The sequence below is a fragment of the Kryptolebias marmoratus genome, linkage group LG2 (assembly GCF_001649575.2).
Source record: "Kryptolebias marmoratus isolate JLee-2015 linkage group LG2, ASM164957v2, whole genome shotgun sequence".
Taxonomy (NCBI): Eukaryota; Metazoa; Chordata; class Actinopteri; order Cyprinodontiformes; family Rivulidae; genus Kryptolebias; species Kryptolebias marmoratus.
Window position 1 is genome coordinate 34,584,733 of NC_051431.1, and position 23,930 is coordinate 34,608,662.

General features: G+C 43.6%; 1 protein-coding gene across 3 annotated transcripts in view; it reads left to right on the forward strand.

Moving 5' to 3' along the window:
- ep300a (E1A binding protein p300 a) overlaps positions 1 to 23,540 on the forward strand; it is a 42,367-nt gene extending 18,827 nt beyond the window's left edge. The window contains exons 9-31 of one of the 3 annotated variants that reach the window (XM_017440323.3): positions 1,341 to 1,458; positions 1,927 to 2,068; positions 3,797 to 3,871; positions 4,592 to 4,677; positions 6,309 to 6,461; positions 6,599 to 7,087; positions 7,215 to 7,623; positions 7,720 to 7,838; positions 8,570 to 8,633; positions 8,885 to 9,060; positions 9,745 to 9,833; positions 14,740 to 14,820; positions 15,716 to 15,772; positions 15,867 to 15,944; positions 16,052 to 16,119; positions 16,987 to 17,137; positions 17,355 to 17,501; positions 17,815 to 17,928; positions 18,021 to 18,186; positions 18,339 to 18,506; positions 18,630 to 18,791; positions 18,887 to 19,168; positions 19,259 to 23,540. In XM_017440323.3, coding sequence (XP_017295812.1) covers positions 1,341 to 1,458; positions 1,927 to 2,068; positions 3,797 to 3,871; positions 4,592 to 4,677; positions 6,309 to 6,461; positions 6,599 to 7,087; positions 7,215 to 7,623; positions 7,720 to 7,838; positions 8,570 to 8,633; positions 8,885 to 9,060; positions 9,745 to 9,833; positions 14,740 to 14,820; positions 15,716 to 15,772; positions 15,867 to 15,944; positions 16,052 to 16,119; positions 16,987 to 17,137; positions 17,355 to 17,501; positions 17,815 to 17,928; positions 18,021 to 18,186; positions 18,339 to 18,506; positions 18,630 to 18,791; positions 18,887 to 19,168; positions 19,259 to 22,132 — 6,268 coding nt within the window. In that variant the 3' untranslated portion in view covers positions 22,133 to 23,540. The remainder of the gene's footprint in view (positions 1 to 1,340; positions 1,459 to 1,926; positions 2,069 to 3,796; positions 3,872 to 4,591; positions 4,678 to 6,308; positions 6,462 to 6,598; positions 7,088 to 7,214; positions 7,624 to 7,719; positions 7,839 to 8,569; positions 8,634 to 8,884; positions 9,061 to 9,744; positions 9,834 to 14,739; positions 14,821 to 15,715; positions 15,773 to 15,866; positions 15,945 to 16,051; positions 16,120 to 16,986; positions 17,138 to 17,354; positions 17,502 to 17,814; positions 17,929 to 18,020; positions 18,187 to 18,338; positions 18,507 to 18,629; positions 18,792 to 18,886; positions 19,169 to 19,258) is intronic. The other 2 variants (XM_017440324.3, XM_017440325.3) reach the window with 2 other exon arrangements.
- The last annotated feature ends 390 nt before the right edge of the window (positions 23,541 to 23,930 follow it).

Genomic DNA, 23,930 nt, shown 5'->3' on the forward strand with positions numbered 1-23,930 from the left:
GCATGCTCAAAATATGCTTCCAAATTATGGATCTGAATCTGTCTCTTGTTATCATTTTGGCTGGAAGGGAGACAGACAAAATGTGATTCTGTTTCCAGTAATCCTTCTCTAAAAAAAAAACAATGGATCACCTAGTTCATCAACAAAGTCCTCACTGTCTGTCCCAGTCTAAATGACACCCTAACTATAAAATCCAAACACGCTAAATATCACAAAACACGTAACTCACTCCCGCGCTCGCGTTTTCTTTTTTTTTGGCGCCGCCGAACTTCCTTTAATTTTTGTACCTCTTTCTTCTTTTTACTGTAGATTTTTGGTCGCTTGACAGATAACGTTGAGCCTCCGTCAGATTGGAGAGGAGGGGGTGTTTTTTAATTCGGCTGGGTTGGGGGTTAGATCGGACAGAGGATGGGGGAGTTTTCTCCCGAGAACTCCCCGGTTTTGGCGCTTCTCGCTCTAACGCGCTGAAAATATGACGACGATTTAAAAAGATGTGTCGTTAATAATTTATCATAACTGTGATTTTCCTTGACCTATCGAGATAATTTAAAAACTGGTGTAAAGCTTGGAGTCTGGACTTTACAGATAAATTAAAACGGAGTCTCTGAAAGGGCGGATATTTTCCGCTAGAGTATTTTAACTCTAAGGTTGACGCACGCTCTGGAGCCTGCTCTGGAGCGGGCGTCAACCTTAAAGGGTTAATCACATGAGATCTAAAGTATGATTGGATAAAAGCTCTTAAAAACATACAATTCTAAAAGCTACACAACCAAGTAAAAAAGCAAATTAAAGAAAAATATAGACTATTGTCATTGATTCACATTTTTAAAGAAAGACTTTATTAAGGTTGGGTGATTGTACGACGATAGGCTGAGCCATTCGACGATCATTTTTATAAGCTTTTTTTTTGCCTACCACTCTCTCGTGTGCCACCAAGTTCAGCGCCGATTTATTTACTCCAACTTCTAACAGAAAAAAAGAGCAGCGTATGTTTAGAAAACATTTATTGAAACAATAACCACAGTGGTGGGAAGGGAAACAGAGATGAAACCAGTATAACACAGTTGTAGCTGTGCAGCACTGGCAGGTGTGCAGTGGCTGAAGAAACGGGGCTACAGGAACCTTCTTTCTTTAGTTTTTTAAAGCTAAGAGGCAGTCTGCTGACACCATGACTGAAATGATTCTGATCACTGAATGTTTAGCGTTGTTGGCCACAAACAAGCATTTCCAAATGAACAATGATGTTGGTATTGACATTGCTGAAGTAATGTTTAGTCACTTCTTCAGGCTGCATTATCACACATTGTGTGCTTTATTTCTGTTTGGCTGCTCACTTGCAGTGTTCAGGCCATCTTTCCCACACCTGATCCTGCTGCTCTCAAGGACCGTCGAATGGAGAACCTGGTGGCCTATGCCCGAAAAGTTGAAGGAGACATGTATGAGTCGGCCAGCAGCAGGGTGAGTTGCTCCCTTCTTAAAGTCAGAAAAGCACGAGGAAAGTAACTTGAGAAAATGCATTTCCTGAACAATGACTTTGCAGAGATTTGGTGAAAGATGAATTAACTCAGCTGTTAAAATTAAAACTAGCAGATCAGAAGCTAAGATCAGCAAATCAGTCACTAAAAGCTTAAAGTAGCATAGGATGACAAAAATGGAGCAAGTATGCGGATGCGAGTAGATGTGAAAAAGTTCATAGTGCACACTATACCCAATCAAGCTGAGCATTTTATATCTAAATGGTTAAAATGACACAAAGTTAGCTGAAATAGTTTAAAAAAACATGCAGAAAAATCCCCCAAATATTGTGAATGCTGACTCAGCGATCACACGATCTGTTCTCATGATCTGTCAATTATAACAGGAAGTTTGTTACCCACATTTCCAGGTTAACTTCATTATGTTTGTTTCTCCCTCCATCTTTGGCAGGCTGAGTATTATCACTTGCTAGCAGAGAAGATCTATAAGATCCAGAAAGAACTGGAGGAGAAAAGAAGAACCCGGATGCAGAGACAGGGTCTGGGTCTGGGGCCTACTGGCATGAGTCAGCCCCCAGCTGGACTCCCTCCAAGTGAGTGAATGTGGAACAAATGTTTGTCTTGCTTGCATATTAAAGTAATAATTTAGTGGATGGTATAAAACAAGCTAAACTTTTCTGTCCCCTACCTTAGCTTAGGTGTTGGTGTGTAAATGAAGCAGAACTTCAATGAAGTTCATTTCTGTCACTAATACAGTAATAAGATGGTGCTTCACTTTTGGAAAGATCAAAAGCAGTTTTAGTCATTTTAGTCTTAAATTTTTAAACATGCGTGGAGATTTGATTCTACACGCGGGCCATATGAGATTCTGGCAGTGTAACACAGAGAGCGACAAATGGCCCAAACGACGACAACGGCGTCACAAGTGGCGCTCTCGCGACTTGTCACCAAGAAATTTGATTGGTTATGAAATTGGAGGGATTTTGACAATTTCAGAGCAGTCCGTGTCAGATAAGACAATGATGAGTCAGAAGTTTTTACTGGAACTGACAGAAATCTTGCTGTTACGTGTGTTCTACAAAAGAAAAAGACGACCTTGGGTTCATCGTATATTACAGACAAGGAAACAGCATGGGGAATATCATCATTTGATGGCTGGTCCAGATAAATTCAGAGCCTACTTTCATCTAAATATAGGAAAGGCAGACAGTTAAAATGATGCTTTCCTCCATGTTGAAAGTTGTGCAGCATACTCTCCGCTCATTGGTCAGTCAAAGAAACCCTCAGTGGTTTTAGTGCCACATGACAGCGACAAAAGTTAAACATTTTTCAACTTTATTTCGTTGCCTCAGCTGCCCACGTCTACATATATGAGTTCAAAATTTCCCATGCATGAACTCCACCGTTCGATCGGCTGGAGGAGGGCAAGCGATTGTCACCTCATCGCACAAGTTCCACAGGAAATGAACTGAGAGGGAGCGACTTGTGTGAGGAGCCCATGACTGAGCAGAAATACCATCTTTTACAGCATTACAATATTAAAAATGCATCACATAAATTATTTGCTTTTATTTAATTAAAGATCCTTCAGTCCTTAAAGAAATGTATTTCACCTGCTGCCTTATGCCATAGTTTTAGACAAACTTCATCTTATGTTGACAAACAACAGACTTATAGCTGTTTTGGTCAAACCTTGAAAATGTTCTGTGCAGTCTCATGTGATATGGTACTACCACATAAAGTTTAAGCTGAATATCTGAAAACCTGACTGCATTATAGCTATTTTTGTATTTGCTAATGTAGACTAGATGTGGCGGCCATCTTGAATTGGATTGATTCCAAATATTATTCAGTTGTAGATGTATGTCACTTTCTGAGAGTTTAATGGAAATCTCTTCAGTGGTTTTTAGGGTATTTTGCTAACAGACAGACAGAGTTGACTCAGTTAGTGCCTGGAACCTGTGTTGGGGATGACTCTCGGCTACTACTACATCTAAATTTAGGTCCACATCTGTAACATTGTCTGAGTTATAGCCAGTTTTTCTGTTTTCTAAGGTTACTACGCTTTGATGGCTATTGGACCCATTTATTTTGGAAAGTATTATTCAAGTTCAAGTTTCATTACAGTCCAGTGGTTCATGAGATATTTGGCAAGCAAACAAACCAACACACAGACAGACAAAAACCACTTTAGCATTGATTGGTATCTCATTAAAAAGCATTTAATCTGTAGGAATGGTGTGACGTGCACTGACTGTGGTAAACCAGCTCATTGCTGTTTGCCCCCTGCACCCCGATATGAACTGATTGATTGTTTTTAGATGGGCCACTCCTTGATCCTACCATGGTGCGGCCTCCCGGACCTAGTCAGATGGTTAACAGGATGCAGGGCCCAGGTAAAGAACCTGTCACCTGATTTTACTTCTCCACTGTTTGCCCCAGTGAAGATTATAGCTATGTCAACCCAGTGGCCTCAAACTTTCTGTGCCGTGCCCCCCCTCGAAGGAAGAAAGATTTTCAGCCCTCCCTCGGCTCAATAAGGCTAAACAAAAGTGAATCCCATTTAAATGTAATTAGGGGGGGGTATAAAATCAAAAAAAAAAAAAAAAACAAGATCTAGATTTATATGATTCTTTAAAAAAAACTGTTTTGTGACATTTTATCTCTAGATTGCTATTTTTTGGTGCTTTTATTTATTTCCAAAAAAGAATAAAACCAGACTGCTCCACCAGCCTCTGATTATTCAGAAATAAAAAAGTGTAATCATGTTTTTCGAACCTAAATAATCTATTTACAGACATCCAACAAATATAAAGATAAGCTATCCCCAGTATATCACACAGACTGCAGTGAGAACAACATTACAGGTCAGTCTGTTGGCATTTTGGCCCGTCTTCTCTGCTCTATCTCAAAAATAAGTCCAATTGGAATAGCAATTTGTTTAGGCCCAAATATTAAAACAAAACTAACCATTTGTTTGGTCATGTACTCCCATGGTGGTCTCATCCCACAGTTTGAGAACCACTGCCTTAACCTCCTGCACATCAACCTGATAATATAAATGTTTGGTAAAACAATTTCTGTGTTGTCTGATAACTGTCTGTGGATGTTGTTAGGTATGAATCAGTTCAGTCAGATGGGGATGCAGTCTATGGCTCAGAGGTCCACACCTTCTCTTCCCATGGGAGCCCCCTCCAACCAGGTCAGTACCAAATGCAAACATTCCTCCTTTGTAGAGCTAAACTGAAGCCAATTATCACTTATCATCTCTTTCTGTTTCCACAACTAAAATGTTTGGTTCTGGAGCCACAAAATCAGTGTTTACTCAGCACCAACTTGTTGCTGGGCCAGAGCAAAGAAGTGCTTTAATCAGGAGCTGGAGGCAGGTTCATTAAGACCAACACCCAAAGAAAATGTTGTGAACATTATGTTTAAAATGATCCAGCTAGTTAATAAGGTACAGCACATAAAGTATGGGATATCACACCCTTGTGTGTTCTAGCTGCATAAATTTCTAATCACTCTAATCTCTCCTCATCATTCATTGTGTGAGTGGGGAAATTGTGCTTGGGAGACTGAGTGTGAGGAGAATGCAATGCCTCTTGGGACTGGGACCTTTTGAGCGGCAGTCGATGATGGGCAGTCATGTCTTCCCACTCCTAAAGCCCTTGTGTTTGCAGTCCCACAGCTAGGATTGTGTCTTTTTCTTTCAAGATACGGAGTCCCCCTGAAGACTTGAAGAGGGGCCCTTGCTTCAGGCCAACTGGCCATACTTTGGAGGCTGTGCTAACTGGGAGCTCAAGCTTGCAGGCAGTGTTGCTCTCTTCTGTGGGGGTGGTGGTACAGCCGGTTGGCAAGTGCTCGTGCTTGGCTTTGGTCTCACTTCATGTCTGGGCGCTACGCCTCCGTCTGCTTCTGCTGCCGGCAGGCCAGGTCGAGCGTCGAATGGCGACAAAATGCACGCGGTTCGGGCTCCGCCAGTACCCCCAGCGCATGAGCAATCCCCAGACAGACTGGACAAGCCTCACGCTGGTCTTTCTCGTGAAGCAAGAAGCCTTACTCCTGAGGACATGGCCTAGCATGGTTATGTTGGCTTCATGCTCATCCCGAACCACAAAGCTGGACAGAGTGAAACAAGCGCTCTGTTGGTAGGTGTGCTAATTAGCAGGCAGCAGTGACTAACTCTGATCAACTAGTTAGTCTGACCTGAAGAAGTGATCTTAGTGCAGTGAAGAGAGATGAACTGAAGAATGAAGATGACGGACATGTAGAAGGGCAGGCGGGGCCTGTCACTTGTCGTCATCACATCATTTGCCTAAAGGTGTGATTAGAGGTGTCCTCAGTCAGGACGTGGGGGTGATATCCCATACTTCATGTGTTGGCTAAAAGGGAACTGAATTTTTGAAGTTAATTGGATCAGAACAAAAGCTAAAATAACAAAAGCTATAAGCTAAAATTAGCATTGAATTAAATCAAATGCATTTTCTAGCCCCAGCTCGGTGACATCTTTAGTAGATAAAGACTATAAGACCCCAAAAAGCTTTCACTTTAATACATCCTTAACCCTCTATGCCAGGGGTCTTCAACTTGGGGTTACCTGCAGCTCCTTGGTTCTTCTGTAACAGCTCTTTGTCACTTCAATCAAAATGAACATGGGAATTAATTATGTTTCTATTCTTAACCTCAATAGCAAAGCTTAGTTTGATCAGTCTTCCTGTCCATTTGAATTCAGATACATGAAGTGTTTGTGGTAGAATGGTACTAATAATACAAGGACCAAAAGAGATGAATCTGTTTGTTAGACACTCTTAAAAACCCTTTATATTCCTCTAGATTGGAATGGTTGGACCCAGAGTGGGTCAGCCTAATGTCAGCCAGCTACAGAACCAGTATCTTTCACATGGACAATTCCCTGGTTCTGGACCTGGAGTTGGAGCAGCTCAGCCTGCGATGGCCTTGCCTGGAGCTCAGGGAGGGATGGCACAGGTGAGATGAATGAGCTTTATCTTTATTATTTCTTTTGATCTTGGTTCTCTTTACATTTCCACCGGTAATTCATTAAAATGTTGGTTAAATTATTGCAAATATTTTTTTAAACGCTGATTTTTCTTTTCCGTCTTCAGACACAGATGGGAACTCCTCCTCTCCCAGTTGCTAGTCCTCTAGCTCAGCCAAGTTCAGCCAGTGGTCCCGCTGGGGTGTCCACAGGGGGCCCCATGGGACCCCAGAGTGTAGGTAGCGGAGGTCTCAACTCATCTGTTGGAGCCCCGACTTCCTCTGTGACTTCATCGAACCAAAACCAGCAAGCCAACTCCATCCCTCACTTGGGAGCCATGCGTGGCAGCTCGCCCTCCCCAGCACACAGCCGATCCCCCACTCCCCACCAAACGCCTCCAAGACTACCTGGGTCTCAAACGCCACAACCGCATACCCCTAACGCACCACCATTGGCCCCACCCTTATCACTTCAGCAGAACCAGCTCGGCCAGGGCCCCGGTTCCAACAAGCCCCTCCAGCAGCAACACGTTGGGCCCGCTGGTTCCACCACTCCATCTCATCCTGGACTGACCTCCAGCTCAACTCTGCATGGTGGGCAGATGCCACGCACTCCGGTTTGTACTTCACAATTCAATCAGAAAGTCTGACACACTTTGCTTTAACATTCAGGAAGTTTGACTGTTTCTGTGCTACATTAAACATTTCTGTACACCTGAGTCCGTTTTTTCAATCTGTTTGTAGTTGTCCCAGAAGGGCTCGTTCCCAGCTGACAGTCAGGCCCCGACTCCAGCCTCTGTCAGCAGTCTGGACACTTCGTCTCAGCAGCCACAGTCAAACACCTCAGCTGCCAACCTCGACCCCAAGGTGGAAGTCAAGCACCAGGATGAGGAGGAAGAGGCTGACGCCGACAGCTGCTCCAAAGGAGGGAAGCTCAGCAATCACAAAACGGAGGAAAAGGCTGTGAAATTAGAACCAAAAAAGGAAGAGTGTTATGGAGAAGGCGGTAAAGGAGTTCCTATGGATACATCAGCAGCTACACCAACCTCAGAAGTAAAAACTGAGGACAGGAAGCCAGAAGTGAAGAAGGAGGTGAAAGAGGAAGAGGAGACTTCAGAGGCAGTTGTTCCACAGGCACCTGTGAAAAAGAAAAGTAAGACCAACTTGAGTTTTGTTTTTTCCTTTTTTGTCATTTTATCTCTAATGTTACAAGTCTTTTCCGTCTGATCCTCTCCACGTCTTTTTTCAGTCTTCAAGCCAGAGGAGCTGCGTCAGGCCCTCATGCCCACACTAGAGTCTCTCTACAGACAAGACCCCGAGTCTCTACCGTTCAGGATGCCTGTTGACCCACAGCTGCTCTGCATTCCTGTATGTAGGCCTGCTGAAGTCCTGTACTTAGCCTTGATCTCAGCTTTAAGGTAGCATCTCTCTGGACTGTGACCACTGAAAAGTAGTTGGTGGATAAAATCCGTTGCAGTCTCACAGAATTTATGACCATTGAGCCGTGTGATCACGTTTTGTATGGCCAGTGTTTGAAAACGACAGCCTATTTTTGTCTGTAAGGTTTAGAAAAGTGTTTTTTTAGGTCGTGAACATTATTTCATTGCTTGCTTTCATCTACATCATACCCACCTCAGCAATCGATCCCATGTTTATGATGTGGTTTTAGAAATGAAGATGGGCAGATTTGGACCCATTCTTTTTAATAGTTCTTATTTAGCCCTGGACACATTTTGTGTCAAAGGAGAGCTCTCCTGCAGGTGTCACAGTACAGCTCTCGAGACAGGTTGGAGATGCCAACAACAAAATTCAGACTCACCTGAATGTTTGTGCCACAGAGAAAATCTGTGGCACAAATAATTTGAACATGTTTAAAGTCCAAGCAGCAGGACTGTGAGGCTCTGTGACGTTCAAACACACTCTGGAGACTCCCTCATGAATTCTGTCCTCCAACTAGTCTCAGCCCAGCGAGATGCCATCTTTTGCATCTTTTCTGTAATTCTCTGAATTTACAAGCTCTATTAGAAATCTACATTCTGATGATTGGGTCAGTTTGTCTAGTTTTGGTGTAAAATTGTTTCCCTCAAACATTTTGACAGGACTACTTTGACATTGTGAAGAACCCAATGGACCTATCAACAATCAAACGAAAGCTGGATACAGGTTAGTGTTTGCTGCGGTATGGACAAATCCTAAATCACATTAAACTACTTGAATAAATCAGATTTTGAAAAGCTTTAAGGATGTCGTGTAAATCTAACAACAGATTTTTGGAGGTGCAGATTTAAAATGCTGCTTTTTCTGTTTTGTTAGTTTTACATGGTTGGAAACAGTACTTGTGATTACCAGATAGTCCCCTGTTCTCCCCTTTTTAAAGATGTTCTTTAGAGACAATCTGAATGAATTTATTTCAGGTCAGTACCAAGACCCATGGCAGTATGTTGATGACATCTGGCTGATGTTCAACAATGCCTGGCTGTACAATCGCAAAACATCACGCGTCTACAAGTTCTGCTCCAAACTGGCTGAAGTTTTTGAGCAGGAGATTGACCCTGTGATGCAGAGCCTTGGCTACTGTTGTGGAAGGAAGGTGAGATGAAAAAAAACTAAATACGGTAAATGATGGGATGGGCTGAATAGGAGAGGAGACAAGTGTTTTGTGTGTTTTAGTTATTTCAGTTTGGAGCTGTCGGGTTCATATGCGCTCTTAAAAACTCTGGAATTTGAATTTAGTATTTTCCAGGTCTGGCTAAGTTTGGGCAAAAAAGAAAACGATATAGAAAAACATTAGTGCTCTTTCAGACTTTACCTATTGCATTTTCTAAAAACTAGAAGAAAAAAGTTCTAGAAGTTGCTTAAATGAATGGGGTGGTTTTCTCTTTGACCAGATATAAAAATAAACAAAGTTGCCACAATGTCTTTCTTCCTATTACCTCTAGGATTTTACTGCAACTTAGAAAGTAACCATGGTGTGTATATCTACAACAGATTATATCATTTAGAGTCAACCCAAATGACATTAGACAACACACAAACCCAATCCGTTTTACAGATATTGAGCTAAAGTTATGTAAGACATATGTGGGTTATCCTCAGCACCTCCTCTGACTGCGACACCTCATAAGATCACTCAAAATGTTATTTTCAAGGTTTGACCAAATCAGCTGGAGCGCCATCATGTCTCTAAAACTGGTATGAAAGGAGGCAGGCGATATGCTAGGCCTTTAATTCTGTGTCTGTGTCACTGAGCTGTCTTCTGTCTTCTGTCCATCAGCTGGAGTTCTCTCCTCAGACTCTGTGCTGCTATGGAAAGCAGCTGTGCACCATTCCCAGAGATGCAGTGTACTTTAGCTACCAGAACAGGTATGTATACAGAGAAACCAGCTCAACTCAAATCAAGACGACACAAAGGTTTAGAATAAAAGATGAATGTTTTGTGAAAGAGACAGAAAATGTTAGGTGCATGTGATTTGTTGTCTCAACCTGTTGATCTGATTGTTTCCTTGAAAAAGGAAACAAAACTCCACTGTTGCCTGATTTACTGGCATTTTAAGTTAGCCTTCTTGTCACATTTAACTAGTTTTACCTGTTTATCTGGTTCACTTCTGACAGTCTTAGGTCATGTGACCACAGGGAAACAGCTTTACGTACAGTTTGCATGAGATACAGCAGAAGGTATCTACAGCAAATTGCATTGCATATATTAAATAGATTTTTTTTTACAACCCTAAAAACTTAAGGAGACTAATCTGCTAAATAAACAGCTAAAGCAAAAAGTTTAGTTGGACTTGAAACTTTTACAGTGTGTCAAAAACACATCCGTCCAGTTTCAGCCCCTTATCTGCACCTAGGCAGGTCCAGGAAAGAAGCCCAGGCACCCGTCTCTCCACACTCTCCAGCTCCTCCCAAGTCCTTCCCAGGCCAGAGAAGTTGCAGATATGAACAAATTTATTGGTACCCTTTCCTTCCACAATAAGGGAAAAAACCCAACTATCTCTGAGAGAACGTGAAACTGTCTAAAATGGAATTTATTTATTGTTTCGTGTTTAACACAAGTCAGACTTTGATTATTGATTCAGCTGAATATTATATACAATTAAACAACTGAAAACGGCACAGACTAAAAAAGATGGCAGCCTAGCAGCAGCTTCTGCATCACTCACTGCCAACCAGCGACGTCTGCATTGACCAACAGGAAGTTGGGCCACTCTGCTCCAGCTGTCTCCATCTACATGGAAGGCCATTTAAGAATAGTTGAATATCTGTTTTTTCAGCCGTTCTTGATGCTTTTAGCCGTATGTCTTGGGTCATTATCCTGTTGAAGGACCCCTGAGCTGCCACTGAGGTGGAGCTTTCTTAGGCTTCGCTCCAGGATATCTTGTTCCCTGCACAGATTTAAAGTTCCCTGTGCCAGACGCAGAAAAGAAGCCCCAAAACTAAACGGAGCTGATGTGAGTGGACCTAAAAAAGCTCCAGTTTTCTCAGCAGTCCCAGAAACTTTGGGGCTTGGTGAATTCCTGTTTGGCTTTTTTGTTTTTCTGACAGTAGACCCTCCTGGGTCATCTTAAATGGAATCCATTATGATTCAAAATGTGACAGATGGTGTGATCAGAAAGGGACGGATCTTGACCTTGAAGTTCAGCTTGAATCGTTTTGGATTGTTCACTTGGCTCTTCTTCTACCATCCACTAGGAATAGACAATAGGGACAAAAAATTATCACAATATTTTCTGGTATTTATGGTAATATGCTAAAGAATATTACACTTCAGTGCCGCCAATTGCATTAGCCAGAAATGAGAAAAGTTTGTGCACCATGGGGAAGGATGGCGGTGTTTTGCAAACATGTTTCTGTGGAAAATGTTTAAACAAATGGAGTTAAATGGTGAAATTTGGGACTAGTTTGAAGGATTTGTTTGTGTCATAACCTGTCATTCAGTAACTACCTCCTTAGACACAAAAACAACTTTTATTTTGTTGTTGTTAGATTTCGAGTCTACAACTATTAGAGCATTGAGTGGTTAACTAAAGTTTTTTTTAAATCTAATTGTTTATAATAAAGGCTGTTTATCCTTTACTGGACTGGCTGCTTAAAATTTAAAATTACACTCACTTAATGTAAAACACCACTGGGATATAAAATGTTAAATGGCCTGCACTTGTATCGTGCTTCATCTAGTCCAAGGACCCAAAGTGCTTCACACTACATTCGATCATCCACCCATTCATCCACCCATTCATCCACCCATTCATTCATCCACCCATTCATTCATCCATTCATTCATCCACCCATTCATCCACCCATTCATTCATCCACCCATTCATCCACCCATTCATTCATCCACCCATTCATTCATCCATTCATTCATCCACCCATTCATCCACCCATTCATTCATCCACCCATTCATTCATCCACCCATTCATTCATCCACCCATTCATTCATCCACCCATTCACCCACTGATGGTGGTGAGCTACTCTGGGGCAGACTGACAGAAGTGAGGCTGCCATCACACCGGCACCACCGAGCCCTCTGACCACCAGCAGTAGGTGGGGCAGGTGAAGTGTCTTGCCCAAGGACACAACGGCTGAGACTGTCGGAGCAGGGATTTGAACCGGCAACCCTTTGATTACAGGACGAGCCACTGCCGCCCTATAAAAATGAAATATTAAACAATAAACGATAATAAATTTCACAAAATTATTCATAATATCAATATTTGGCTTTAGTTCAAAACATAGTGGTTAAAGGGGATCTATTATGCAAAATTCACTTTTTGCATGTTTTGGTACTTCTATTTGGGTATCTGCTGCTTCTAGAAAAAGTCCAAGCGCAAAAAACACCCAGCTGTTTTTTGACAATAAGTAAATGTTTTCTGGTGTCTGCAAAATGACCTGTTTCAAAAACCTCAGGATTGTTGCGTCACAATCCCTGTTACCTAGCAACCCCAAAACCAAGCCCAGCCCGTCACCTAGCAACCCAAGTTGAGCTCCGCCCACTTCATTACATTTGTTCTGCTGGTTTTACAGCTGAACAATGTCTGCTGGAAAAGGTTCTGTTGTCAGCTGTACCGCCGCTGTCCTGACCCACTACCAGCAGGGTTTCAGACCGCTGATTGCTGCTGTCCGACTCGACAAATGTCGGTTCGGAGCTGCTGATTATATCAATATTTTAATCAGTTGTGTAACTGTGCATGTCCCACATAAATATGTATCCCAATCTATGTTGGTTCAGATAAACACACAGCAGCTGACAGTTTCTGATCAGAGGGATCCTAAAGATCACCTGTCTTCATCACCATCAGTAACGGTGCCAAACTTTTCCTGCCCTGTGTATTTGGTTTGCTGGAGAAGCTGGGCTCAGCAACTTGTTTTCCTTCCTTCCTGACCTCATAAAATGTAATGCCACATTTTTTTGTTTGGACAACCTGGCAGATACATGATGCAGCAGGAAAAATATATTTTGGGTCGCCCATAATTGCTGCTAAATATACGTGTTCGCCACTCTCTGACTACTCTGTGTGAACTCTGTTCCTCTGAACCTGTTGCATTTGCTCTTGCATCCACATCCTGGGAGGTTAGCTTCAGCCTCATTAACCCATCTACTTTTTAATGCTACCAGCTGTGGTCAGAGGAACATGAAGCTGCTTTACCCTGAACATTCTGAGCTCCTCAGAGAGCTCTGGCCGTTACTATATCTGCTCCATGTTCAGTGTGAGGGACACTAGTGTTGTACTCAACATTGGTCTTGGTCTCAAGACCATATTTTCAAGGTCTAGGTCTCAAAATCAGGTACATTTGTACTCAATCTTGTCTTGGTCTTGGACGGACTGGACTCAAGATTATTATTTTTTTTCTTTTTTTGTTTGTTATTCATGACCAGTCAGCTGCAGTACCATTCTTTTGTTTTTAGTTCAACTGGGAGTAAACCTAGGTGCATTCAAATATGCTACCTGTGAGGCTTTTTCAGAGTTTTAACTCTCCCATTCATATGTGTGTCAATGATGAGAACAGAGTAATTAGGTGACCTCACTTATTGGTTGGAACTTTTAAAAGTACTGTGTAAAATGGGGAAGTTATTTTCCACTGAAAAGCCCTACAGAATGGCTTCACATTTGAAAGAAATGTGTTCAATATGGCTAATAGACTAATGCTTCTGTTAGATCATATACTGATCATACAAGTTAATACTCATTGTAGAATTTGCCAATTAGTGACTTTGGGAAGTCCTAATTTAACAGCAGTAAGGTGGTTTGCCTTTTTGTTGTCATACTGCTCCCAGTAATGAGCCTTTCTGAAGGTCAGTGACATGGAGTTGTGTTGTATGTTCTTTGTAACTGATTATATAATCTTCTATTTGTATTATACTAACATTTCTAAATATTGCTTTTCTTTTTATCAGAGGAAAAATGTAAAAATCAACCCACGTGATTACTGTGATTGCAGTCATAGGTCTTGAAAAAAAGGTCCTGCACTGGTTTGGACTTGGACTTGGACTTGATCTTGGTATGCTCTGGTATTGGTCTTGACTTGGTCTCAGATTAGGAGGTCTTGACTACAACTCTAGTGCTCACAATGATGCCAGACTAGCCAGTGGCTGTTTGTTCCCTTGAAATGGAGTGAATGTCTGAAAGCACCTGTGACAGTAATGAAGTTCAAACACTTAGTTTGAAACAGGACTAGAATGCAAAAATCTGTTATCCCTTAAGGATACCAACAAACTTGTCAGTTTTAGCATATTTTTTGTAAAATAAACCTTTTTTTTCCCACAATTCTTTTGTTTAATCTATCACATACTAAAGGCATACGTTAGACGATGGCAATATGAAGCATGAAGCATTGTTTCAGTGAGCTGCAAGGGTACCAACAAATTTATCACAAAAATCAACCAACTTCCAGGAGAGAAGCCCAGACATTCCTTTCTCCAGCTCCTCCCAAGTCATTCCTAGTTCAAAGAGGATTTATACGTCCTCCAATAGGTTCTCCCAGAAGGATGTGACACATCTTAATCCGATACTCGGACTACCTCAGTCGACTCTTTTTGATGCAGAGGAGCAGCAGCTATAGTCTCACCTTCTCTGGGATGACTTGGCTTCTCACCCTAGTTCTGTCACAAAATGTCAGTTTACCACCAGGACATTTCCTAATGGGTGTATTTGGTTTGTCCTGGGTAAATTCCCAAAGCGCTGTCCTCACCCTGCTGTGAGCAGGCCCAGTGTCTACAGAAAAGGCTTTGGAGAAATTTTCTGATGTGGTTCATCTGCTGACAGGTACCACTACTGTGAGAAATGCTTCAATGAGATCCAGGGAGAGACCATTTCCCTGGGGGACGACCCCACCCAGCCACAGACGTGAGTATTGCTTTATATAAAAACAACTTCTGCCTTTATTAGTGCCTGATGACATCATCTTATTGCCTGTGTGTCTATGTGCTAGCAAAATATGGCACGAACCACTGGATGGACTCGTTGAACTTTCAGAAAGTAAACACCTCTACAGCTGATGAACTATAGGAGATCAACTGATCTTAGCAAGAGCAGAAGTAGCTGGAACTCTGTCACCTTTAGAACAGCACATACTCAAAGTGCTGCTCATTGCAGAAGATCTTTGCTTAAAACATCAGCATTAGTTGTTGAACCACTGGATGTAATCATTGCATGTACATCTACTCCATATTAACTTTTGGTGTCAGTCCAGTTCAAAATAGTTGCCACAGCTAAATGACATGAGCCAACACAAAAATGGCTGTCAGCTTTCCAGATATTGAGCTAAATTTGTCATGATGGGGTCTGAGCGATTCTCAACACATACTCTGGGAGTAACACTGCATAAGATCTCACATCACGTTTTTGATCAAAATGGCTACGACTCCATCATTTCTCATCATAAGATGACCCCAGTCATTCCTTCAGTTTGATTTCTTCAAGTCTTTCATCACTTGTAGCTTGTTCTCAACAACACCCTAAAGACTGACATCAGAAAAATTCTTCCTGTAAGTTTTTATTTGCCGTGGCAGCTTTGGCTATTGCAACAATTTTTTTTTTGCTGTTGTAATTTAATAATAAATCTGAGCAACAAAACTCTGACAGATCAGAAAAATTAGTTACAAAATAACTGACATGCCCTTTCAGATTCCCAAACTATATTACGTGATGTTGGCATAATTTGACAAATGGTAGAATTACCAGCCTCCAGTTTCAATTTCTAAATAGCTGTAGTTGTTAAACCAAATGCTTTAATTTTCAGGTCGATTAACAAGGATCAGTTTGAGAAGAAGAAGAACGACACACTTGACGCTGAGTTGTAAGTCCAGTCTTTGACTTTGACCCGTTGTGAAACTGAGGAGAAATGGGCCTCAGGGATTCCAACAGTGTGTTCGCCTGTCTGTCTCATTCAGGTTTGTTGAATGTCTGGACTGCGGGCGCAGGATGCATCAGATCTGCGTTTTGCACAATGAAACCATCTGGCCATCAGGGTAAGGAGCTGTGTTTCTCAAGGTTTATGTGGAAGAGCTGATACCGCTTGCAAAATATTGTTTAAATGCAGTTAAATGATATTTCCCCTCTGTTTTATGTCCCATAGTTTTGGATGTGATGGCTGCTTAAAGAAGACAAATAAGACAAGAAAGGAGAACAAGTATTCTGCCAAAAGTAAGTGACAATGCTTTGTTTCTACACACAGGCAGGAAAAGTATTTCAGCATTTTCTGTGCCTGGATATGTATGGTAAAACCTTTTCTATGTCTAGACTTTATTCCCTATTCCATTGTCTAATACATGAAAATTTAAATTCCTCAAAATGAATTGCAGTAAAAAAAAATATAAATTGTCTATATAAATGTTTTGGCTAACATTCTAAAATATTTAGGAAACTTAATCACGTTTTAGTCACAGATTACCCACTTGTAACCTAACACAATTGTCTATCATAGACATAACATTATCTGCAAAATAAACAGATTTTACCTGTTTTTAATCCATCTCAGGTAATCTGTTTGCAGATGATCAGCTCTGACTGATAAAATTCACACCTTGCAGTAAATGTGTACTGCAAAACATTTTTTTCTGACTGGAGGTTAATCACCCGTGCTGTGCAGATCCACACAACAGTGACAAACCGGACATCAGCAGGTCGTCCATCCATCCATTTTCTTTCCCCGCTTTCCTGTTCAGGGTCACGGGTGGCGGGGTACACCCTGGACCAGTCCATTACAGGGCCAACATTCAGACATTAACATGGTTTAGAGCCATCGGAGTCACATTTCTCTCAATACTTTTAGTTGTCTAATAGAAACAATATGAGGGAAGTAAATTAGCAGCTCTGTGTTTCTGTTAGGTGAATATAATATGACCAAAGACTGCTCGCACTGTTGTCCTGTGATTGACAGTGACCACAGTGGGTCCAATCAGACCGAAAATAATCAGAACAAACAAACTGTGCCTCTGTGCAGCATCTAAAGACTTCTGCACAGCAGAGCAGAATTCCTGTTTATCCTGGCTGTTTTTAATTACACAACAGGGTTGCCTCAGACTAAGTTGGGCTGTTTCCTGGAGACGAGAGTGAACGACTTCTTGAAGCGACAGGTCCATCCAGAGTCCGGGGAGGTCTTCATTCGAGTTGTGCACGTCTCTGATAAGGTGGTGGAAGTTAAACCAGGCATGAAGTCCAGGTACAAACAACATGTCCTTGTTCCATCCAGAATCCTGCCTTTTTACTCACATGTGCCTGCACTGTTTTCATGGTTTAAACTTTTATCTTAAGAATGAGTTTTTATTAAAGTGTGCCAGCTAAGAAGCAAGAGCATCGATTCATCTCAAATATTTATTTCTAATTAGTCCTCCAAACTCTGACTAATAGTAAAAGTTTCCTCCTGTTTTTGTCCCCAGATTTGTGGACAGTGGCGAGATGTCCGAATCGTTCCCGTACAGAACCAAAGCTCTGTTTGCCTTCGAAGACATTGATGGCGTTGACGTCTGCTTCTTTGGTATGCATGTTCAGGAGTATGGCTCTGACTGCCCACAGCCCAACCAGAGGTAAGGAAACTATCGGAATACAAAGGCTATCTTAACACACTTTTTTTGTTCCTAAGGATGAAAACGATTATAAATACAGTACATATTAGGGGTGTAACATCTCACAAGATTTCTCAAGTTAAAAACTGTCTGGCAAAGCAAAAAAAAAACAACCAAACAACACAGAGAAATGAGATAAGATTAGGTTTATGTTTTCTTGGCGAGAACCCAATATGGCAGCACATGAAGCCAGTATTTCATGTTGTGATATGAGTGCCTTGTTCCATACACATTTACAAATACATGCTAAACAGAATGGTCTCCATCCTCTCAGGCGAGTCTACATCTCCTACCTGGACAGTGTACATTTCTTTCGCCCTCGCTGTCTGAGAACAGCAGTTTACCATGAAATCCTCATCGGATACTTGGAGTATGTCAAGAAACTGGGGTGAGTGTCGTTTGTTTTGGAGTGTATGAATGTTGCTGTCATTCACACAGTTTTCTTTCTCAATACTTTTCTGTTGTCTTTTGTGACCTTAGTTACACCACTGGACACATCTGGGCCTGCCCACCCAGTGAAGGTGACGACTACATCTTCCACTGCCACCCTGTGGATCAGAAGATCCCAAAGCCTAAACGCCTTCAGGAGTGGTACAAGAAGATGTTGGACAAAGCTGTGGCAGAGCGGATCGTACACGACTACAAGGTAAACACAATGTGGCTGGGCTTTTGGTTTAGGTTCTGGAAACATGCTTACTTTTGTTGTTTAGACTTTAAGACCTATTCTCCTCGCCCATTGTCACAGTAAATCAGATTTGTACAAAACTTCATCTTTTCTCTTTTTTTCCCCCCCAAAAGGATATCTTCAAGCAGGCAACAGAGGATCGTTTAACAAGTGCCAAGGAATTGCCTTATTTTGAGGGCGACTTTTGGCCCAATGTGCTGGAGGAGAGCATTAAAGAGCTGGAGCAGGAGGAGGAGGAAAGGAAAAGGGAGGAGAACAGCACTTCCAACGAGAGCATCGATGTAAGACGGAATCCCAGCTTCATGGCTCTTAGTCTGCACATTTTCTTTACTTCTGTTAAAAAAAAAAGTTGATTAGATGACAAAAAAAAACTTCCAAATGACAAATAATACTTTCATCTGCAGGACACAAAAAGTGACAGCAAAAATGCAAAGAAGAAGAACAACAAAAAGACGAGCAAGAACAAGAGCAGCTTGAGCCGATCTAATAAGAAGAAGCCCGGGATGCCCAATGTCTCAAACGATCTTTCACAGAAACTTTATGCTACGATGGAAAAACACAAAGAGGTAGGAGGGGAAGACGAGGACTAGATCACCAGCTGGTTTGGCTTAAATAAATATGTAGTAAACATACTTCTTTGCTTTTCATTTTTTCCCCCTAGGTGTTCTTTGTGATCCGGCTGATAGCTGGCCCCATGGCAAATGCCTTGCCCCCTATTGTGGACCCAGATCCCCTCATGGCATGTGACCTTATGGATGGGCGCGATGCTTTCCTCACACTAGCCCGTGACAAACACCTGGAGTTCAGTTCTCTGAGGAGGGCTAAATGGAGCTCCATGTGCATGCTGGTGGAGCTGCATAACCAGAGTCAGGATCGTTTCGTTTACACTTGCAATGAGTGCAAGCACCACGTGGAGACTCGCTTCCACTGTACCGTTTGTGAGGTGAGCTCGTCTTTTCTGAGTTGGAATAAAAAAATCTAGATTGTACTTTTAAAATCTTCTTATCGTGTTATTTCTGCCATTTTACTCCAGGATTTTGACCTCTGCATCACCTGCTACAACACTAAAGGCCATGAGCACAAGATGGAGAAGCTTGGCCTTGGCTTGGATGATGAAAGTAGCAACCAGGCTGCTGCAACCACTCAGAGCCCAGGGGATTCGCGCCGTCTTAGCATCCAGCGCTGCATCCAGTCTCTCGTCCACGCATGCCAGTGTCGAAACGCGAACTGTTCCCTGCCGTCCTGCCAGAAGATGAAACGTGTTGTTCAGCATACAAAAGGCTGCAAGAGAAAAACCAACGGGGGCTGTCCCATCTGCAAGCAGCTCATTGCGTTGTGCTGCTACCATGCTAAGCACTGTCAGGAGAACAAGTGTCCCGTTCCATTCTGCCTGAACATCAAGCACAAGCTGCGGCAGCAGCAGCTACAGCACCGGCTGCAGCAGGCCCAGATGCTCCGGAGAAGGATGGCCAGCATGCAGAGAGTCGGCCAGCCCGCTCCAGGAGGTCCGCCTGGGGGAAATGGCCTGCCGTCCCCAGGAGGCAGCAATGGAGCAACTGGTCCAGCCACCCCCACGTCTGCTGGTACGCAACCCCCCACCCCACAGACACCTACCCAGGGTAACATGCCTGCACTTTCTCAGCTGCAGGGAGTGGGGATGGGAACTCCAGGCCAGCAACAGCTGGTCCAGCAGCAAACTGGTCCTATTCCCCCTCAGCACCATCTCCATCAGTCTGTGGCTGGAGGGGGGATGATTGGTTCTCCTCAGCAGCAGATGGTGTCCCCCCTCCAGCAGCAGGCTCCCAACGTCCAGCAGCTCCAGCAACTTCCTGGTGGTCTGCCTCCTTACAACCACAGACCACCTGGAGCATCTCCTTCCTACCAGTCACTGGGAAAACCTGGACTGGGTCCAGCCACCCCACCCCAGCAGCAGCAACCACCTAACCAGGGACAGGGGCCCATGTCTGCACCAGGCCAGCAGCAAGGCCCCCCTCCAGCTGCTGTGGAAACGGCCCTGCAGATCCAACGCTTAGCAGAGACCCAAGCACAGCAGAGGCATTGCTTAGGACAGGGGGCCATGATACCCCCACATTCTCACCATCAGATCAGCCAACCCCAGATGGGACTGCCCCACATCGGGTCCCAGGGCATGCCACCCCAGACTCAGGGTGTTGGAAGGACTCTTTTGGACTCTCAGCAACAGGGAATGCTGGCTGGGATGCAGCAGGGTGGCCCTCAGTCCCAACTGCCCCCTCAGGTTCAGCAGCAACTGCAGCAGGTAAGTGGGGGTCCGCTGCAGCCAACAAATCAGCAGTGGGGTGCTGGGGGGCCAACCATGAACCCACAGCAAAGGACAGGGTTGATGGGCCCCATGGCCCCACAGCAGCAGCCAGCAGTTGCCCAACAGCAGCAACCAATGAATCCTCAACAGGCTCAGCCGGGACCCCGTGGGTTAATGCAAGTAATGGGTGTGTCAGGGGGGGCCACAGGGGCAGCTGCTTCAGTAGCGGGGGCAGCTGCATCTGGAAATTTACCCCAGGGGGCGTTACAGGAACTCCTGAGAACACTGCGCTCTCCAAGCTCGCCTCTGCAGCAGCAACAAGTCCTGAACATTCTCCGCTCTAACCCCACCCTCATGGCTGCCTTCATCCGACAAAGAGCCGCAAGGTATCAAGGGGGTCCCGGAGGTCCTGGGGGACCACCACCTGCAGGACCTGGAGGTGTAAGGTTCCCAGGAGCTTCTGGAGGGTTACCTGGCATGGGAGGGCCTGGAGCCAATCAGCTTACAAATCTGGATGGACAGCAGCAAGTTACCATAAATCCACCGGGTCAGCCAGGTATGAGTCTGAGCCAGGGGGGAGGAGGGGGAGGTAACATGACCACCATGGCTCAGCTTCAGCAGCTGCAGCAGCAGCAGCAGCAACAGCAGCAGCAACAGCAGCAACGCCCCATGTTGCCTGGGAATCTACAGCAACAGCAAATGGCTGCGTTACAGCGGCAGGGAGCAATGCAGGTGGGGCAACAAGGCAACATGAGTCCACAGCTCCGAGAGCTGTTTCTGAGAAGACACCTGCCCCAGCAGCAGATGGGTGCTCACGGGCAGTTCCAGCAGCAGCAGCAGCAGCAGCAGGGGGGGCAGCAGAGCTTCATGCAGCCAGGCCAAGGACAGCCAGAGATGCCCCCCACCTCCCAGCCTGCAGGGGGAGCTCAACAGCAGCAAGGAGGAGCACAGGGAACGGCAGCACTGCTGGGCCAGCAGCAAGGATACCCGAACTCCATGCACCACGTAGCTGCAGCACTCCAACAAAGGTTCCCACATCCCATGGGGGGGGGTCATCAAGGACCGGATGTAGGAGGTGGTGCTGGAGGACCCCAACTCCAGCCTGGACAAGGTGGACCAGGGACTGTGCAACAGCAAGGCCCCCCCCTGCCACAGCCGTCTCCAGGTATGGTTCACCAGAACCTCCCTCAGAGGCTCCTCCAGCAGCAGCACCTTGGGGGGGGCTCTCCTGCCCAGCACAGCAGTCCTATGAGTCCCCAACAGCAGGTGGCTCAGTCCCCCCACCTCCAAGGACAAGGAGGACTGGGTCCAGGGGGGTCGCTGGGCAGGTCACCCCAGCCCTCCCCGAGGCCACAGTCGCAGCCCCCCCACTCCAGCCCGTCCCCACGCATGCAGCCTCAGCCCTCCCCTCATCGCATTTCCCCGCAGACCCAGACCGGCTCCCCACACCCGGGCCACCTGGCTCAGCACCACCCCACCATGGCCCCCCCGCAGCCCCCAGCAGCTACGTCTGTAGACACCGGTCCGTTCAGCTCCGAGCAGAACTCGATCATGTCCCAGCTGAGTGGGATGAGCGGGATGCACGGAGGACAGGGGGGCCAGCCGGACATGCTGGGGGGCGAATAAAGGACGTAAAGATGGCTTTTAGAAGTTTTTATTTTTATTTAAACCTTTTTGTGATGTACAGATATGAACTGAAGCTTCCTTCCTGTGGGAGAATTATCTTAAAGTCAATAAATGAATAAATTAAAACAATGGTAAGTTATTGCTGTTAATATATACTTATATATATTTTTGCCACTTGTCTACAAAAAGGCAGAAGGGCAGCGTTTTTCCGTGGAGATATTTCTTCCTTAAATATACAAAATATTTTTGAGGACTGAGAATTTAGCCTTTTTAATGAAGATTTTTAGGATTTCAGATGTGGTTAAAAATGAAAGTGAGTTGACACAATGTACCTTTTTATTTTTTTACATATGCTTTTTTTTTCCCTGTCATGATTGTATCTATTATGCTGAGTACGTTTATTTTTTTTCTCCTCTTTTGTTCCCTGAATGAATCCTAAAACAAGCATCGACATATCTTCCGTTACAGATGGTCTTCTCCTGAACACACGGACGTTTTAATGACGTTGTGTTTAATTTGGTTTGATTCAAAATTCAAAGGGAGGGTGGGAGAGTTAAATGCAGTTTTTTTTTAACATTATCCTGGCAGTGCGTGTGTGTGTGTGTGTGTTAGGGTTTGAGTTGAACCTGAACAGTGTTTTTTGGGCCATATTTGTAAAAACAGATCCTTTCATCCACTTTTCTTGTGAAAATGCACATTTCTCCTCTCTGACTTCCCCAAACCACTAAAACCTGAGAAAGAGTCCCTCCTGCCCTCCTGACCCAAACGCTTTTTCTTCATTACTGCCTCTCAGCCACTAAGTTTATTTTAATGTTTGTACTGTAAAAATTAGGAAGCTTGGATACAGTTTTTTTTTTTTTTTTTTTGTAAAGAAAATTCTAAAAAATGTGTACATACTTTATGATCTTTCCCCTGTTTGGATTGCATTTGTGCCGTCTGTGCTTCAGAGCCGCTGTACAGTGTTGAGATTTCTTTTGTTGTTTTTGTTTTTCTAAAATGTACAGTATGGGGGTGGGGGGTGGGGTGTAGTAGGTCACAAGCACCATTGCGCCTTTTTTCCTGTGTATTGTTAACGAGGTTTTAAAGGGGAGGGGAGGGGGTTAAAAAAAAAATCAGCCACCTTAACAGTCTCAAAATTTAGACTCAAAACCTGCACATAAACAAATGTTGCGACTCAAAGATTTGGTTGTTTAGCTTTTCGCGGAGAAGACTGAAGATGAAATTCACGCGCTCACCGTTGAGTTTTTTTTAGGAGTTCAACGAACCGGCTGCGCATTGGGGAGGAAACTCATCAAAACCAGGTTGCAATATATCTTGAGACTTATTTTATAAGAAAAAAAAAAAAACGGATAAACTGTCTTTTATAAATAGATATATTATTTAATTTTATTTTTTGGAAATAAAACTTGAAGCTACAGGAATAATTGGATGAGATGTTTTTGTTTTGTATTTAAGATGTGGAGGAGGAGACGGACACCATCCTTTACATGAAAGCTTTTATGGAGTTGTAAACATACTGAATCACTGTACAAACTGAACAAAACCTTTTTATTTCCTAAACACAGACTGGAAATAAGACTTATTTAAATATTTACTATTTAGATGGAATCTCTGACCACTTTGTTTTTTGGTTCTTTTTGTTCTTAACGATTTCGGTGCTTGTTCAGAAAACGCAAAGTAACCATTGCTCCATTTTGATTAGTTTTCTTTTTTTTTTTTTTAAGTTATTTTGCTAGTCTGTTTTTTGCCAATAAATTAATTGTACAATAAAAGTATGTTTGTACCATTGGGAAAATCA